This window comes from Halichoeres trimaculatus, unplaced genomic scaffold (assembly GCF_033239565.1).
Source record: "Halichoeres trimaculatus isolate MK-OKI-2021-1 unplaced genomic scaffold, fHalTri1.1 fHalTri1_scaffold_12, whole genome shotgun sequence".
Classification (NCBI taxonomy): domain Eukaryota; kingdom Metazoa; phylum Chordata; class Actinopteri; order Labriformes; family Labridae; genus Halichoeres; species Halichoeres trimaculatus.
Genome location: NW_027437190.1, coordinates 22,982,106 through 22,997,402, shown reverse-complemented (window position 1 = coordinate 22,997,402; position 15,297 = coordinate 22,982,106). Strand labels below are relative to the sequence as shown.

At 37.9% G+C, this 15,297-nt stretch overlaps 3 protein-coding genes across 4 annotated transcripts; all 3 read right to left on the bottom strand.

Moving 5' to 3' along the window:
• Window positions 1-31: 31 nt before the first annotated feature.
• Window positions 32-4,756, bottom strand: LOC141801402 (early activation antigen CD69). Of its 2 annotated transcripts, XM_074684440.1 has the most exons (7): window positions 4,468-4,756; window positions 4,144-4,233; window positions 2,152-2,256; window positions 1,773-1,892; window positions 1,192-1,343; window positions 1,005-1,102; window positions 32-567 (listed from the first exon to the last, which is right to left on the bottom strand). In XM_074684440.1, the coding sequence occupies exons 1-7, from the start codon at window positions 4,553-4,555 to the stop codon at window positions 432-434; spliced, it is 789 nt and encodes a 262-aa protein (XP_074540541.1). In that variant the 5' UTR covers window positions 4,556-4,756; the 3' UTR covers window positions 32-431. The 2 variants fall into 2 exon arrangements, with proteins under 2 accessions (XP_074540541.1, XP_074540542.1); XM_074684441.1 differs by lacking the exons at window positions 4,144-4,233; window positions 4,468-4,756 and adding an exon at window positions 2,348-2,530 and having other exon boundaries at window positions 40-567.
• A 2,286-nt stretch (window positions 4,757-7,042) lies between these two features.
• On the bottom strand, window positions 7,043-11,241 carry LOC141801088 (C-type lectin domain family 9 member A-like). The gene is made up of 7 exons (XM_074683989.1): window positions 11,140-11,241; window positions 10,771-10,881; window positions 9,134-9,238; window positions 8,781-8,891; window positions 8,270-8,421; window positions 8,082-8,179; window positions 7,043-7,425 (listed from the first exon to the last, which is right to left on the bottom strand). Exons 1-7 carry the CDS (start codon window positions 11,222-11,224, stop codon window positions 7,290-7,292), a joined length of 798 nt encoding a protein of 265 aa, XP_074540090.1. The 5' UTR covers window positions 11,225-11,241; the 3' UTR covers window positions 7,043-7,289.
• A 459-nt stretch (window positions 11,242-11,700) lies between these two features.
• On the bottom strand, window positions 11,701-14,971 carry LOC141800156 (gamma-aminobutyric acid receptor-associated protein-like 1). The gene is made up of 5 exons (XM_074682559.1): window positions 14,773-14,971; window positions 13,698-13,787; window positions 13,436-13,514; window positions 12,767-12,885; window positions 11,701-12,195 (listed from the first exon to the last, which is right to left on the bottom strand). Exons 2-5 carry the CDS (start codon window positions 13,785-13,787, stop codon window positions 12,130-12,132), a joined length of 354 nt encoding a protein of 117 aa, XP_074538660.1. The 5' UTR covers window positions 14,773-14,971; the 3' UTR covers window positions 11,701-12,129.
• Between the last annotated feature and the right edge of the window lie 326 nt (window positions 14,972-15,297).

Here is a 15,297-nt window from a genome sequence, read left to right as displayed (position 1 = left end):
ATCCTGCAGTATTATGCATTAGAAAAAAGGATGTTATTTTTATAGCCAGATATAAAATGTGTAGCAATAAAAAAAGCTAAGCTGAAACAAAGTGAAACTAAGACATTCAACTGAATATATAGTTGCAAAGACATTTTTATATGATAATAAAAGTCTGTTCGAAAATACCTATAAGCCCTCATTTTTACAAAAAAGTCTGACAGCAGATTCTGAAACCAGTGTATAAGACAGAAGTACCATGATCAGTGCTCATGTTTCACCAAAACTTTGCCATATTGGGCCAATAAAAGCTACAAAGATGCAAAAACAGCAAATCAACCTCCTACATAAAAACTACAGTTTGTTAGATTATAATGGCTAAATGAATGTTACTTTAAATGTAACTGAGGAGTTGATTCTAAAAAACAGAGATTTTTTTCTGTCATCAAAAGCTAATGCTCTTGGGTCCACAGCTGACAGATGAAGTAAGCAGAAGCTTGGCAGGAAGCTTTCATCCAGTTCTTCTCGGGTGGACCACCACTGTTGAGAAACCCACAATCCCCATCTGACGTAAAATCAGCCCAATAACTGCAAACAGAAGAAAGAAGAAGATTTACTGCCACCCAGTGGCTTTTGAGTCGCTATCACCTTTGTTTTTTCGGAGCTAGAAGTTAAATTGACAACAGGTTAGAGCTTAAGATGAATAAGGGAAAAGCAACGACAGATAAGTCATCACTTCCCCATTTTAAAGATATTCCTGTACAACTGGACTTCTCTCTGCAACTGATAGGGTTGTATATTTTTTTTTCTATCAACTGGCAAGAGAACTTAAAGAGAAAACATAATTCATCCCTGAAATCTGTTGTTTAAAGAACTTCCCTAAAATGAAAGACAAAACATAAAAAGACCAAGGATAAGGCCACAAAAAGAAAATAATACATGTAGTTCAAATGTGCTGCCATGAGAGAAGACATTACTGGATACTACCCTGTTTCTCAATGATTTAAGCTCCATATAATAATCACCTCTGTCCCAGCTCAGTGTTGTTGACCCAGCGCCATGTAAGTCCGTTGTGTCTTAGCCCGATCCAGTACTTCACATTGCCCTTCATGGTCAGGTAGGACTAAAAAGGGATAAGGCACCATTGTCATTCATTAGTATTTCTGTGCATGGTTTTACTTTAGTCAGGAAATGAAGTGATTTCAGATCTACTTGAATATCTGGGCTGGAAATCACAGCCAGAGAGCCTCCTCTGGAGCTGCAGTCTCTCTGACTCTCATCCCAGCTCCTCCTGAAGGTGGACAGGTAAAAACATGATCGACCAAAAGTCAGCCAGCCGTCAGCACACTGCCTGCAGCCCAGATCTGAGAGAAGAGAAAACAGAAGTATAGAAGAACACACTAAAGAAGAAAACATTGCATCTTTGTGTGGAGTGGATGTGGCATAGTTTGGGGAGCAATAATTCTCTTTCTTAAACCAATCTTTCGCTTTTCTCTATGATCATAGCTCCAAAAGCATATCCTTGAGTGTAAATGATCTATGTATGTATGAACTTGATTTTTGTGTTTGATGACAATCTCAAAACAAGAGAAAACAAGACGATGAAAGTTTAAATGGATAAAGCTCTTCTCATAAAAGTGCATGGTCCAACTTCCTCCAAGGCTTGTTTAACCAACAATTTGGGATATTGTGAAAGCAGAGTTGACATTAAAAAAATCAAGCCTTTGCTCTTTTTGATCTAGCTGTGGCTCAAGCATGATTTTTGGAATATCTCCTCCTGACATCACACTCACATTTCAGCTCAACTTTTGGGAACAGAGCCTGGCACTGGTCAAAGCTGCAGGAAAGGGCACCCTGCTTGCTGAGTGCAAAAGTTTCCTCTCCCTCTGTGCAGGCTGGGGATCCAGTTTGGACTAGAAAACAGAGACATGTGGGAGGAGTCATGAGGGAGAAAGGATGACGCCTGCAGGCCACAGCTATGCAAAACCACCATTTGTAATTTTGTTTTGTCTATTTTCTGAGCTAACTGAGGACAAAAGCAAAAAGACCCTGATCTATATGTAGTGCATTATTTCATTTCTACACCACCACCACCACTTGATCATTCAGTTGTCAGTATTTGTTTATATTTTCTTTTTTACTCCTGACTCATCTATGGCTGCACACACTCACGTTTCACACTGAGGATGATGACGACCAGCAGCAGCACCAGGCAGATAACTGTGAGGATTACACACGCAAGGCGGTACAGACGTGCCTTTCCCTTTTTCTGGGAGTCTGCACAAGGAAGTGATCTGTTAGTGAGACCTTTCTATGCACACAACACACATTCAAGATAAGCTTGAGTTAAAAACACACACTAGCCTACCTTTCTTCTCCTGCAGTTCAACAGATAACTCAGACTCTGATGAGGAGTTATCTGCAGCCTCGTGCGTTTTATCCTGGCCATAACCGTGAAAGAATTTGATATACATGGAGAAAGGAGTCCTGGGACTTGTTTGGCTGACCTGCTCCGTCTGCCTGCTCTTTTAAGACAGCACCCCCCTCCCCATGTCTTGTTGCCACAGCAACATGACATCACAGATTTCCAGATATTCATGGAGCACAGTGCACTGCTTGTCCTTCAATTTCTCAAAACTTTTCCTGTTTTTGTTTTCCACTCTCTGATAAAGAGCTAGGCAGACACAGACAATAAAGACCTGCAGACATTGCGATTTAAAATAAGAGATGGGATATTTTTCTTAAGGTTATTTACAGATACCTGTGTCTATCAATCTCAGGTGCAGCATATTTTGTCATCACAGATACAACCAACATCTTTAGTTAAGTGTTTAAAGAGCTGGATTATGCACCGCAAATAAGAGTCAAGTCAGGCCTTTTAAGGTTTGAGTTGTTTGATAAAAACAGTTTCAAATATTTTACTTCTTTTAATCATGAAACTTTTATTCTTTTAAATCAGGAGATGTTACAAGAAACACACGGACCAGTCTAATAGTTTGGTGAACTAGCCATCATGTAGCATGTCACATTAGGACAGCTGTTGTAACGCTTAAAATTGCTCCGTCTCATTCAAGAGTATAAATACAATGTGATGGTGGGAAATGTGAGCATGTTAATGAAGCAGATAAACAGAATCCAGCAAAGATTCAATTTAATTTTAAAGCATTAATTTCTAGCTAAAATAAATGTGGACTATGTAAAGACTTAAACACATTTTCATCCTCACAAATTGTAAATCTGTAACTTTGTGTGTATGTGTTGGTTTGATTATGTTGATATTAAATAATTAATATATTATATAATGAAATACTATATACATTATATTATGAAATAATATATATATTATTAAAAGATATTATATTCAAAATGGCTCATTTTTACTTGTGCAGTATTACTATATAAAAAAAGTAAGTAAAACTGATTGTATATTATTGTAGTCCAGTAAATCTATCTATCTATATCTACTGTAAATATTTCAAAAGATTCTGACTGGATTATTATTTCTTGATTAAAAACAGGGGAGAGGTGGGAATCCATGTTACCTCTTCCAATTTCTTTTATGAATATCTAAAGGAAATTCAATCAGTAAATGGGCATTTTGTGTTTTGCATTGTTTGCAGAATTGTTACGTTTTTTTTCTATTCTTACTTTTTGTTTGTAGATTGCTTTATTTTAAATGTTTAAAATGAGCTATTTTAATTAAATCCAAGTTTTAAGTACAGATCCAACAACATTTTTAATTTAATACTTTATTTCTAGATGAAAAGGGAATTTTGCTTGTATTCAACAGACCATTTTTTTTTTTTTTTTTTTTAAAGAAAAAAACATCAACCTCCAAAGCTTTTAAAAACATTAAAATCACAAGCAAATTAAATGGACTGTGAATCAAAAAGAAGGTATAAACAATAAAAACAGAAATGCCATAAACCTTTGGTTGTAAAAATCGACCTCTGATCTCTTTTCTGTTGTTTTTTTCTAATAAACACTGACATGCGTACGTGACGTTGTGTGCTGCACCGACGATCAGACTCAGTTGAGCAGGTCATGTTTTCCAACTAAAATGTGATTTTTGGTCAATAAAAAACACTACAAAAATGCAGTTATGATAAAGCCGTCCTTTTATAGAAAAACGTTGTTTTTTTATTATTATTGTTTTTTATTTACCTCCTGTATTTGTGTGAGCATAATTTGCCTCTGCGTAGACGTTCTCCGTTGCACCCTGCAGTCTGGCATATTGGTATGGTTTTGCTTCCTCTACAGCCCCAAAAAACACACAAAACAAAACATCAGGTACAGACATTTACATCGGGCAGTCCGCTTTATGATATCCCATATAGTTTGTAAAAAGAGATAATCAACAAATCTCGTAATTTTTAAGTATTTCAAAGTAAGTATGAAAAATAAACACTATCATGCTGCAAATCATCATTTCCACTTCTACGCTTGTTCTTTATCCTTATAATCTAGTGAAAGTTAAATTTCCTGTACCTCCAGGTTTGACCTCCTCTGTCCGTTCAACCACTCCTTTATCCTCTTCTTTTCTTCCCCCCTCCGTGGTGACCTCTTGCATCTCCATGACTCTTCCTTCGTGTGTATCTAAGTTTCAGTTCACTTTGGAAGTCTTTTAAACCTGCCTCGTCCGCAGACAGTGAGGTTGTATAAGCTTCAAATACAAATTGAACTCCACAACAGCTGTAAAACTGGTTTCACAAGATGTTTTAGCCTGGCAAAAATAACATATATATCAGACAGCTCGATCAGAAAGGTAAGGTGACAACAGTATGCCACTTGATTAATCTGTCTAAAGACCAAGTAAGGACAACATAAAGGAATGTCCTCATGCGTCTTCCTGTAATCAAAGAAAGCAACGGCCTTGAAGAAGTAAGTACGGCCTCGCCAAGTGTTTTTCTGTGACTTGATTTCCTGAAACCAGAGTGATGGACGGCAGATAAATCCCACAGTGCGTCATTGTGTCACCAGGAGTTCAAAGTTTTTGCCAATCATTAAAAAAGCCAATAAAAATACTTAACCCAATGTTGGCAACAGGTTATCAAAAAGTACAGTCAGGTGTTTTTAATGCATGATGAGAGAACATTTGTTGTGAATTACTTATGGGTGAAAAGGATAGAGTCAATTTATTTCCTCAAGAGAAACATTTATGAATAGGAATACTCTGTGTCGCTATGAAGGCTATGCAAATAGCTTAGCACAAGGGCTCTAAAACTGGGGGATTGCAAAACATTTATACTCCATAAGTCCCATTCACTTTCTGAGGTCCAACTGGCATCCAGATACAACACCACATTATGGAAACAATCTGAAGACCAGCTCTGCCTGTCTACAAGGCTTAACTAAGGCTCTTCAACCTATCACAAAACAATCAAATCTCAAAGTTGCACTTAACACTTGCTCACTCAACAAAAAAGGCTTCATTTTCAGTGAGCTTATAACAGAGACTGCTCTAATTGCAGTTGCCAACGACCTTCTACTCTCCTCTAACACTGGCTTCCTTAATGTCCTCATCCTCCTTCACCTCAGTGCTTTCTTTGACACTACTGATCACTCCATACTCCACCCTCAACTCACCCCTTACATCACTGGAACTGACATCTCCTGGTTCCTCTCATATCTCTCAGACAGAAAACAGTTCATTTCAATCAATAACTGCATTTGAAGCACTCTAACTCCTGTTACTTGCAGTGTCCCCCAGGGCTCAGTGCTTGGCCTCCTTCTCTTCTCCTGGCATTAAATCCTAGGTGCAAACAAACGTTCTCAAACTCATCAGTGACAAACTGTAAGTCCTCATCATAGGCCCAGAGTCTCTCACCTATTCCACACAAAACCTTTCCCTTAACACCGAAGGCTCCACTTTAACAATGTCTACCACAGTTTACAACCTTGGTGTTATCTTTGTCCTCAGCCTCTCCTTCCTGCTCCATGCCATCCAAATCTGTAAGACTGCATTTTTTTTCACCTCAAAATCATTGTCCTCCTTCATCTAAAAATGTCTTTATCTGCAGGACAAACACTCAGTGTAATTCAGTTCAAAGTGTTTGTCACGTGCACAGTAAAGAAATGTGTTTATGTTTAAAACCAGACTCAATCATCACAGTTATCTCCTCTATGGCACAACCACAAAAGTCCTAAATAAACTGCAGAATGTACAAACTAATCCTCAGTTGGATACCAGACCCAATTTAAAGTTCTGCTCATTATCCCCATCCCTCTGGTCCAGCAACACCTACCTCCTGAAAGTCCCCAAGACCAAGTGCCAAGCACCAAGCCTGGGGTGACCAGGAAAGCCCTTAAGATATATGATGTATTACTATTATTATAGATGATGTTGTTGGTGCTGTTTTGATTATTATTATTACGCTGGTAGTTTAATTTCTATATACCTTAAGATGTCATACTTTTATTAGGTAGAATATTTTGGTGCCTTTTCCACACCTTCCTATCAACATTACTTTTTCTGTCTATGTCTGTCTGCTTAACTGCAGTAGTGTAAAAGCAGATGTGGCTTTAGGTTTCTCATGTGCTAAAATTAAAGTTTATGTTTTCAACAGACTGTCTTAGCTGAGGGCATTCCAGCAAGAAATGATATTCAGTTTAATTGAGCAACATTTTGATCCTCCCTGAAATCAACTTATTCTTAAAACGAAAAAAGAAAAGAAAAAAAAATACCTCAGCATCTGCCACTTCATTTCTTGATTTGTCTGTCTTGAGTCATAAAGGTCACTAATAAATTGTGACACAGTCCTTTGCTTTTGTCTTTGCAGGGTTGAGGACAGAAACAACCCAATGTTCCAAAAGATGCATCTTTACATCAAAGCTTTCTCAAAACAAGATGAAAAGGACGGAAAGACAGATGCAACTAAAGTGTCCATGTCAGGAACCCCCAAGCTCGGACGTAGAAACAGGGGAGGTTACAAAACGAGGAGGTCACTGAAAGGGAGACTGATGATCTGTGACAGTGCCCTTGGTTTGGAGATGGAGAAGGGGGAGGCAGGAGACCATCAAGAGGACATCAAATATGTAAAAGGAAGGAAACATATGATACCAGGACTTGGTTTTATTTATCTGTAAAGGCAGTGGTGTAACCATTCTTGCAGTATAATGCATTAGAAAAAATAAATGTGTTACTTTTAGAGCTGTAAAAAAGCTACAAAGATGCAAAAACAGCAAATCAAGCTCCTACTTAAAAACTCCAGTCTTGCTTTGTTGGATTACTGTGACTAAAATAAGCATAACTTCGATTCTGAGTCGATTCTGAAAAACGGAGAGAAATTTTTTTCTCTTTTTTTTTTCTGCTAACGCTCTTGGGTCCACAGCTGACAGATGAAGTAAGCAGAAGCTTGGCAGGAAGCTTTCATCCAGTTCTTCCCAGATGGACCTTCACTGTTGAGGATCCCACAATCTCCATCTGACATATAATCGCCCCAGTAACTTTAAACAAAAGAAAAAAATATTTACTATTTACTACTATTAATGTAACAAAGAAAGCAAAAACAAGTTTTAAACAGGACTTGTTTTTAACAAAAGCAATTGGCTCAACAGCTAAAGGATGTTCTTCTCTCAGTCAGGTCAGCTCTGCCTCTGATTTGGCAAACTTGTGATCGTATCATCTTTAAACATGTTGAGTCATAAAACTTTTCACCCTCTGTACGGTGTGTGGTGTTCCGAGTAATTTGCCTCGCATAAACATGATTAATTTCTCTGGAAAAATTTGCATTTCTATGCATGTGCATTTCTGTGCATGTGGTTTCAGGTATTTCTGGAACCAACCACAAGCAGACACTTTAAGACCCGCAGTTTTCAACACTTCTGCAATGGCTTCCTTTTTCACAAAAAGAAGTTGCAGTCTTTTTTCTTCTTAGAAGTTGCAGACTTGTGCCAGACTTGGTGTTATATCTATCAACAACATTATCATCATCATAGTGGGTGAAGTGTTGGTTAACGTTTGGAAACTTCTAACAACACGCAAATTGCATATCAACTTTTTACTGAGGTATAAATTGTTATATGTTATCACTATTAGTTGTTTTTGAGTGTCCTAGACTTGTGAGAAAAGTTATTTGTTTTTTATTTAGTTAGAGAATCACCTCTGTCCCAGCACAGTGTTGTTGACCCAGCGCCATGTGGGTCCGTTCTGCCTCAGCCCGATCCAGTACTTCATATTCCCCTTCATGGTCAGGAAGGACTAAAAAAGGGAAAGGGCACCATTTTTATTCATTAGTATTTCTGTGCATGGTTTTACTTTAGTCAGGTAACGAAGTGATTTCAGATCTACTTGAATATCTGGGCTGGAAATCACAGCCAGAGAGCCTCCTCTGGAGCTGCAGTTTCTCTGACTCTCATCCCAGCTCTTCCTGAAGGTGGACAGGTAAAAACATGATCGACCAAAAGTCAGCCAGCCGTCAGCGCACTGCCTGCAGCCCAGATCTGAGAGAAGAGCAAACAGAAGTACAGAATAACACACTAAAGAAGGAAATGTTGTGTCTTTGTGTGGATGTGGGTAGGAAGAGGGTAAAGCAAAGTTTTCTGTATGGTCTTGATTCTACACTTCTGTATTTTCAGATCAGTCTCAAATTAAGAGGAAACTAGCTGATTAAGCTCTTCTCCTTTTTTAATGAGAACACCTCCCTATAGCAATCACATGAGCTGACTTCCTCCAAGGCTTGTCTAGCCAACAATTTGGGCAACTGTGAAAGCAGAACTGACACCAAAAAGATGGTGGTTGAGATTAAGCTTAATCCACCAAATCTTCTGCATTGAATTTGGCTTCCTGACATCACACTCACATTGCAGCTGAACGTTGGGGAAGAGAGCCTGGCACTGGTCAAAGCTACAGGTTTTGGCACCCTTCTCTGCAGGTTTCTCTCTGTCTGTGCAGGCTGGGGATCCAGTTTGGACTAGAAAACAGAGACATGTGGGAGGAGTTACGAGGGAGAAAGGATGACGCCTGCAGGCTACAGCTATGCAAAATCACAATTCTTGTATTGTATATTTTCTGAGCTAAGTGAGGATAAAAGCAAAAAGACCCTGATCTTTATTTAGTGCATTCTTTCATTTCTACAACACTTAATCATTCAGTTATCAGTATTTGTTTTTATATTTTTAAAATCCTGACTCATCTATGGCTGCAGACACTCACGTTTCGCACTGAGGATGATGACGACCAGCAGCAGCACCAGGCAGATAACTGTGAGGATTACACACGCAAGGCGGTACAGACGTGCCTTTCCCTTTTTCTGGGAGTCTGCACAAGGAAGTGATCTGTTAGTGAGACCTTTCTGTTCACACAGCACACACTCAAGCTAAGCTAGAGTTAAAAACACACACCAGGTTAACTTTTTTTTTCTCCTGCAGTTTAACAGATAATAATATACATGGAGAAAAGAGTCCCCCCCTCCCTCATCTTGTCGCCACAGCAAAATGACATCACAGATTTCCAGAAATTCATGGAGCACAGAGCTCTGCTTGTCCTTCAATTCCTCAAAACTGTTCCTGATATTACTTTTTCTCTCTGATTGAGAGTGAGACAGACACAGACACTAAAGACCTGCAGACGCTGCAATTCAAAAACAACAGATGGGATTTTTTTCCCCAAGGTTAATTTTAGATTAGTTTTTACAACCTCGGATCAAATACTGCAGCATATTCTATCACTGAGATAGTGACAAATAAGGCTTGGTATCAAAGGTATGCTTTGAACTAGTTAAAACAACATGTAAGATCTTTGTTTCAGCATGTTTTTATTTCTATGTCATTGTAATTTACACAACACTTTTACCATATCGAAGCAATTAAAGAATCAGTCCCGTTACATTGTCAAATGGTGTAACCACAAGAGTATTTTAACAAGTATTAATTCACCAAAGTTATGCAAGTGTACGAATGATTTTTTTTTGTTTTTTTGTTGTACTAAGCAGGTCAGTATGCATCGATGATTTCTCTCTATTTTATATAACTCAAGTATTTAAAGAGTTCATTCATACATTCTCACACAGGCAGTGGGAGAAACTTGGGGCTCACTGTCTAGCCCAAAAAACCTTCAGTATGTGATTGCAAGAGATGGGATTATGTCCACACCTACATTATATTATCATGGGTGTTAGTAGGAACTCTAAAAACAGCTCTGTCTCATTTAAGAGTTTAAATACAGCATGTAAGTGTAAGTTCAAAGCTTTTAAATCCTTCATAAATTAAATGAATAAACTATTTGTTTTTTCCTTCTGTCTTTTCTTGTTGTCCATGTTGAAGCTCAAAGACTGTTTTAGGCTTTTACTTTTGATGTTTCAAACTGAAAATACATTCACATTAAGGTTTTTTTTTCTCTTTATAATGAAATTATTTTGTTAGTAGGGAAAAAACATATACGCTTTAGTAATAAATTGGGTAAAATAACATCAGTAGTAAGTAATAAAGTACAAAAAAATACAAACAAAAAACTGAGAAGAACTCAAAATTACTTTCCCACAGAGAAAAATGACCCTTACTTATCGGTTTCTCTCTTTTTTTTTCAACTTCTGCTTTCTTCTAATTTCTTTCTATCATGTTTCTGGAAAACACTTCATCATGAGTTTTAACGAGAAACTCCCTTCAAGCACAGAGGAGCAATGTGTCACACATAAAGCACAGCTGGCATAAAGCACTTTAGTGTTTTTCTACTTCAAATTTATATTTAAAAAAAAAATCATTAATTAGTAATAATATGCTTGTTGTCATTATAAAACATGTGATCCTAACCATTATTCTTTATTTGAGAGGACACCTTGTAAAAGACTCTACCTGCTCTTGTTTTTTCTCTTGTTTTTTCAGGAGAACCACCAATAAATGCTTCTGAATAGATGTTCTCAGTTGGATTCTCTAGTTTAGCGTAGCGGTCCTGTTGTTCTTCCTCTACAACAGAACAAAAACACAGCACAGTTCACAGAAATATAAACATCTGGAAGTTGCTTCATGATCAATGCATTTGGAAAAAAATAAAACAATATAAAATCATTTTCCCCACTTTTTTGAAGTCTTTTTTTCATCACATTAGAATCCAATGTGCTGTACTCAAATTAGTGCAACTTTCATTTCAAAATACAAAACACATTTTTTTTTCTTTGATCCTGATAATCTAGTGTAACCAGAATATGGTTAAATTTGCTGTACCTTCATTATCAGTCTTCAACATTGGTTCACCTGCTCCTTCATCCTTTTTTTCTTCGCCCTCTGGGGAGATATCTTGCATCTCCATGGCTCTTTTCTTGTGTGTTTTTAAGTTTCGATTTGCAGGGGAAGTCTTCTAAACCCGCCTGATCGACTCACAATGAAGTTATGTAACCTTGTACCACACAGACACCAGTGCAGACCTGTACAATTCCAAATAAGACACAAATACTTCCAAACTGAAAACTGTCTGCCAAGTAAACAATCCATCAAATTACACCAAACACGTCCTATTTAGGATTTTGCTTTCTGTTGACATGTGAGCAATACTTCAAGAAGACAGAAATTAGGACTTGAATGTACTACTACTCACTACAAGAGACACAAATATGAAATTACATTTGAGAGGAAAGTTAAGAAAACATGTTGGTTCCAAGTTTGTCTTTCACATATGTAAGTGAAATTAAGGCCTGTAAATACACAGTCATGTTTCAGGACAGGAAATAATCAAACACAAAAGTACTGTGCACAAATGCATTTTCATCTTTATTTTCCACAAAAGTTTATGATATTAATTTACAAAAACAAAATACTATTTGCATTAAATACAGACGACTGAGAAAGATAATGAGAGACCCCTCAACATAATTTTGATAACATTCTCTTCCGATGCATTTCTTCTTTTTATTTCACTCCTGTTTCCTCTTTCAGCAAGTAAGGAATTAACACAACTTTCCTTGTTCTCTATGGGCTCTACACTTTATTACACTCACCCTGAAATACTGTCATAGTTATACATACTAACAACCCCCTGCTTTGTGCAAAGCCTTCCATCCACCGGTATTGTACTGTAGTAACTTATCAAAACTAATATGAAGAATAATAGTGGCGTGAAGCATTAAAAACTGCCTGAACTCCTTATTCCTTTGACAGACTCACTCTTTCTCATTTTATTCTCTCTCACTCTCTCTTTCTCCAGTTTTTCGTTCTCCCTCAGGCACCATACACACTCTCATTACTGTAGGTCATGTAGAGAAACAGGTCCTCTTCGTGATGCTCCTGGAAGAAAACAAGAAAAAAAAATGCAGACTTTAGTAAGACGTGTTCTTAAATATGTGCACATGGACAGAATAATAGATAAAATACAATTATTTTAGAAGTTAAACAAGTTTTTTAGAAAATGTACTACAATAGATAAATAATCTCTGGCATACTTCTTCACATACAGGATTTTTATAACCAAGGCATTCAAGAAATAATCTCAATACATAAACTCGGACTCTGCTTGCTTACAGTTTTCTGGTTTTGATATCACTTTCAGAATGACTAAGCAACTATATAGCTTTCAGGTGGTTTAAATGGCCCCAGGCTTAAAGCCAGGCTACTTCTCTTTAAAAGGAAAGAAAAAAAAGAAGTTACATTACTGTCAAAGTAAACTGAGGGTGTGGGGACATTTTTTGGTCTGATGAGTCAGGGTGAAACTGCCTGACTGGCGGGAAGTGTGAAACTGAGTGTCAGTTCATAAGCTGACTCTTTGCATTTATGTGGCTGTTTGTAAATACATGTGGACTCATTCCAGTGATGCTTGTGTGTGTTTGTTTGGAGGAGGGGGGACATGAACTGCAGTTACCTCATATACAGCAGAGAGAGGAGAGCTGGATGGGGGGAGGGAGTTGTTGACGAAGAAGAAGAGTGCCTCCTCTGGTCTCAAAGAAACACGCTGACGGATCAAGAAGCACAACTGGCCCACTAAAAAAGGAAGGCAGCAAGATGGTCAGCAAGTGTCAAGATCTTGAGATCCATTTCACTGAAAGAGGAAGAAAACAGGAAACTGTGGGGGATGACCCATTCGCAGGTCACTTTCGAGACCAATACAGAGGTAGTTTAAAAAAAAACATAGTCTTTTCAAATGAGTGCCACAGTTAGACTCAGCAATGACAAAGATTTATACATTTAGAGAGAAAAAAAGGGTCTATGAAAATTACATACACTATCAATGTGCTGCAAGCAAGATTAGGATTTTGAATTACCTTAAATGAGGTCAAAGGCTTCATTTCTAACCATCAATAACATTGTGATCAATTCAGCCACTCAAATCTCAAACAATGGGCTCTTTACTTTACTTGTTACCTAACAGTCCGTATGAAGAAATCAAAAATGAAAATTAAGCAACTGGTAAAAAAAATCAAGTCAAATTCATCTGAGAGAAAAAAAAACAACTTAAACAACTTGTTTATTTATTCTGAATTAATATTTGCGTGTGTGTCTGTGTTTGTGTGTGTGAGTCTGTGTGTTTCACCTGTTAAATCTGAGGGAACTAGATATTTCTTCTTATCCAGTTCAGGAGCTCGAGACCTTGAGGCCCTCTCCACAATGATCTGTTTAAAGAACCAATAGCAAAAGAACCATGAGGACAAACAACTGTGGTTAAGAGACAGAAGGGTTAAGTCCATGTGGAGAAATCTCATAAAAGGTGAAATGAACTTAATACCAAATAAATGCCTTGAATTAAGGATCTTGTTGAGCAAGTTTGACAAACACAAGGTCATGATTATAGTTACCGGTATTTTGTCAGGATGCTTGGCCCGGACTCTCTCTCCCTCCGCCCTCCTCACCTCTAGTGGTACTGAGCGTTGGTACTGGCTGTCCATCTGAAAACAGCACCACATAACATGAAGTCCCTCACAATAGCTTTATTTACTAAGTGCACAAAGGAGAAAGAACATTGGCTGACTTCACCAACCAGTGCATTCAGTTGCCAAGAGGTAGTGACAGCCTAGAGAGCACATCATTATGTTTTGCAACATAAGACGTTGGCATCTCGTTTAAAAAAAGTATACAGTCGAGGTCATATGAGGATTGGATTTTGTATACCATACACATTTATCATTTGATTTGCATTCTTGCAAATAGAAAGTTGTAAGGTAATCTATGTGACACATTCCATGTCAATAGCATGTTTGTTTTAAATATATGAAGGGGGACGAAAGAAGTGAAGATGGGTAACTAAAGAATTATTTATAGAACACAGAATGACATTTAGACATTTCTTGTTTTTTGGTGTATTTCACAGAACACAGACAGATATTTTGGGCCTCATAAACAGTAAAAGCACAACATTTTTCTAATCAGAAACGCCCATTTCAATGCTATGTTTACACTCACTGGCAAAGCTCTTCCTTTCTGATAATGCTGGAATACACCGCATTATCATGGGGTGGAGGGTGAAATTATCAACACACGAATCCTCCTACGTAAGATCTCTTCATAGTTTACCACTTCCGATGCGAAGCTTCTCACAGTTCTTGTTTTTTAAGTGTATTTTACTGAGAAGGTGTGGTCACGGGACACAAGTATCTGAGTTCACGGTGGCCTGGGTCATCGTAAACTGAGGCCACGTCACATTTCACAACAATATTGAGATCACCCAATGCGTTTCAAACTACACAAGACGGGACTTGCTACAACTAACATAAAAACACTCCACACCAACTACTCAATGGATATGCACAGTATGTAAAGGCATATTTTTCGAATTTGGTGAGATATCAGCTGATTGACATGCTAGCTAGCAACAGGAGCTAGCGCTCACTACTGCAGCCAACGGCTTGGAAAAAGACGTTACATACCACTTACCTTTAAAAAAGACAAAAACGAGTTTCACTCAAGACAGGACGAATAGAAATAAACTCCACTGGTCCCTTGGGTCACTGGATATCTCACACCAGAGTGGTGAGTAAAGCTAAAAAATACAGCAATAACGCAAGGGAATGTGATCTATGTCAAAGATGTCGACTGTTCTATTGCTCAACGAAAACAACAACAAATACTGCAACGCCTGCCTAAAACCAAATGACCAATCAGAGACGAGCGCTTTGATAGACACCAGGAACTGGCCACTCAGAGGGAACAAAGGAGAGCGTTGCAGTTCGTTTATTGGATGAACTGTAGTGTCATTCTCCACTTGTGAACGCCCTCTTTTGTGTAAACGACGGACATTTAACCAATGGCAGGTTTTAGAATCTGGGACAAGCCTTTGCAGGATCACGCCTTATACAGGCTACGTGCTTAGGGTGAACACTTTTTTCACTTTCTGTACAGTTTGTTTTGTTCTGCAAACAACTCCTGCAGACACGTGTCACATTGACTTAACAGTTTTGA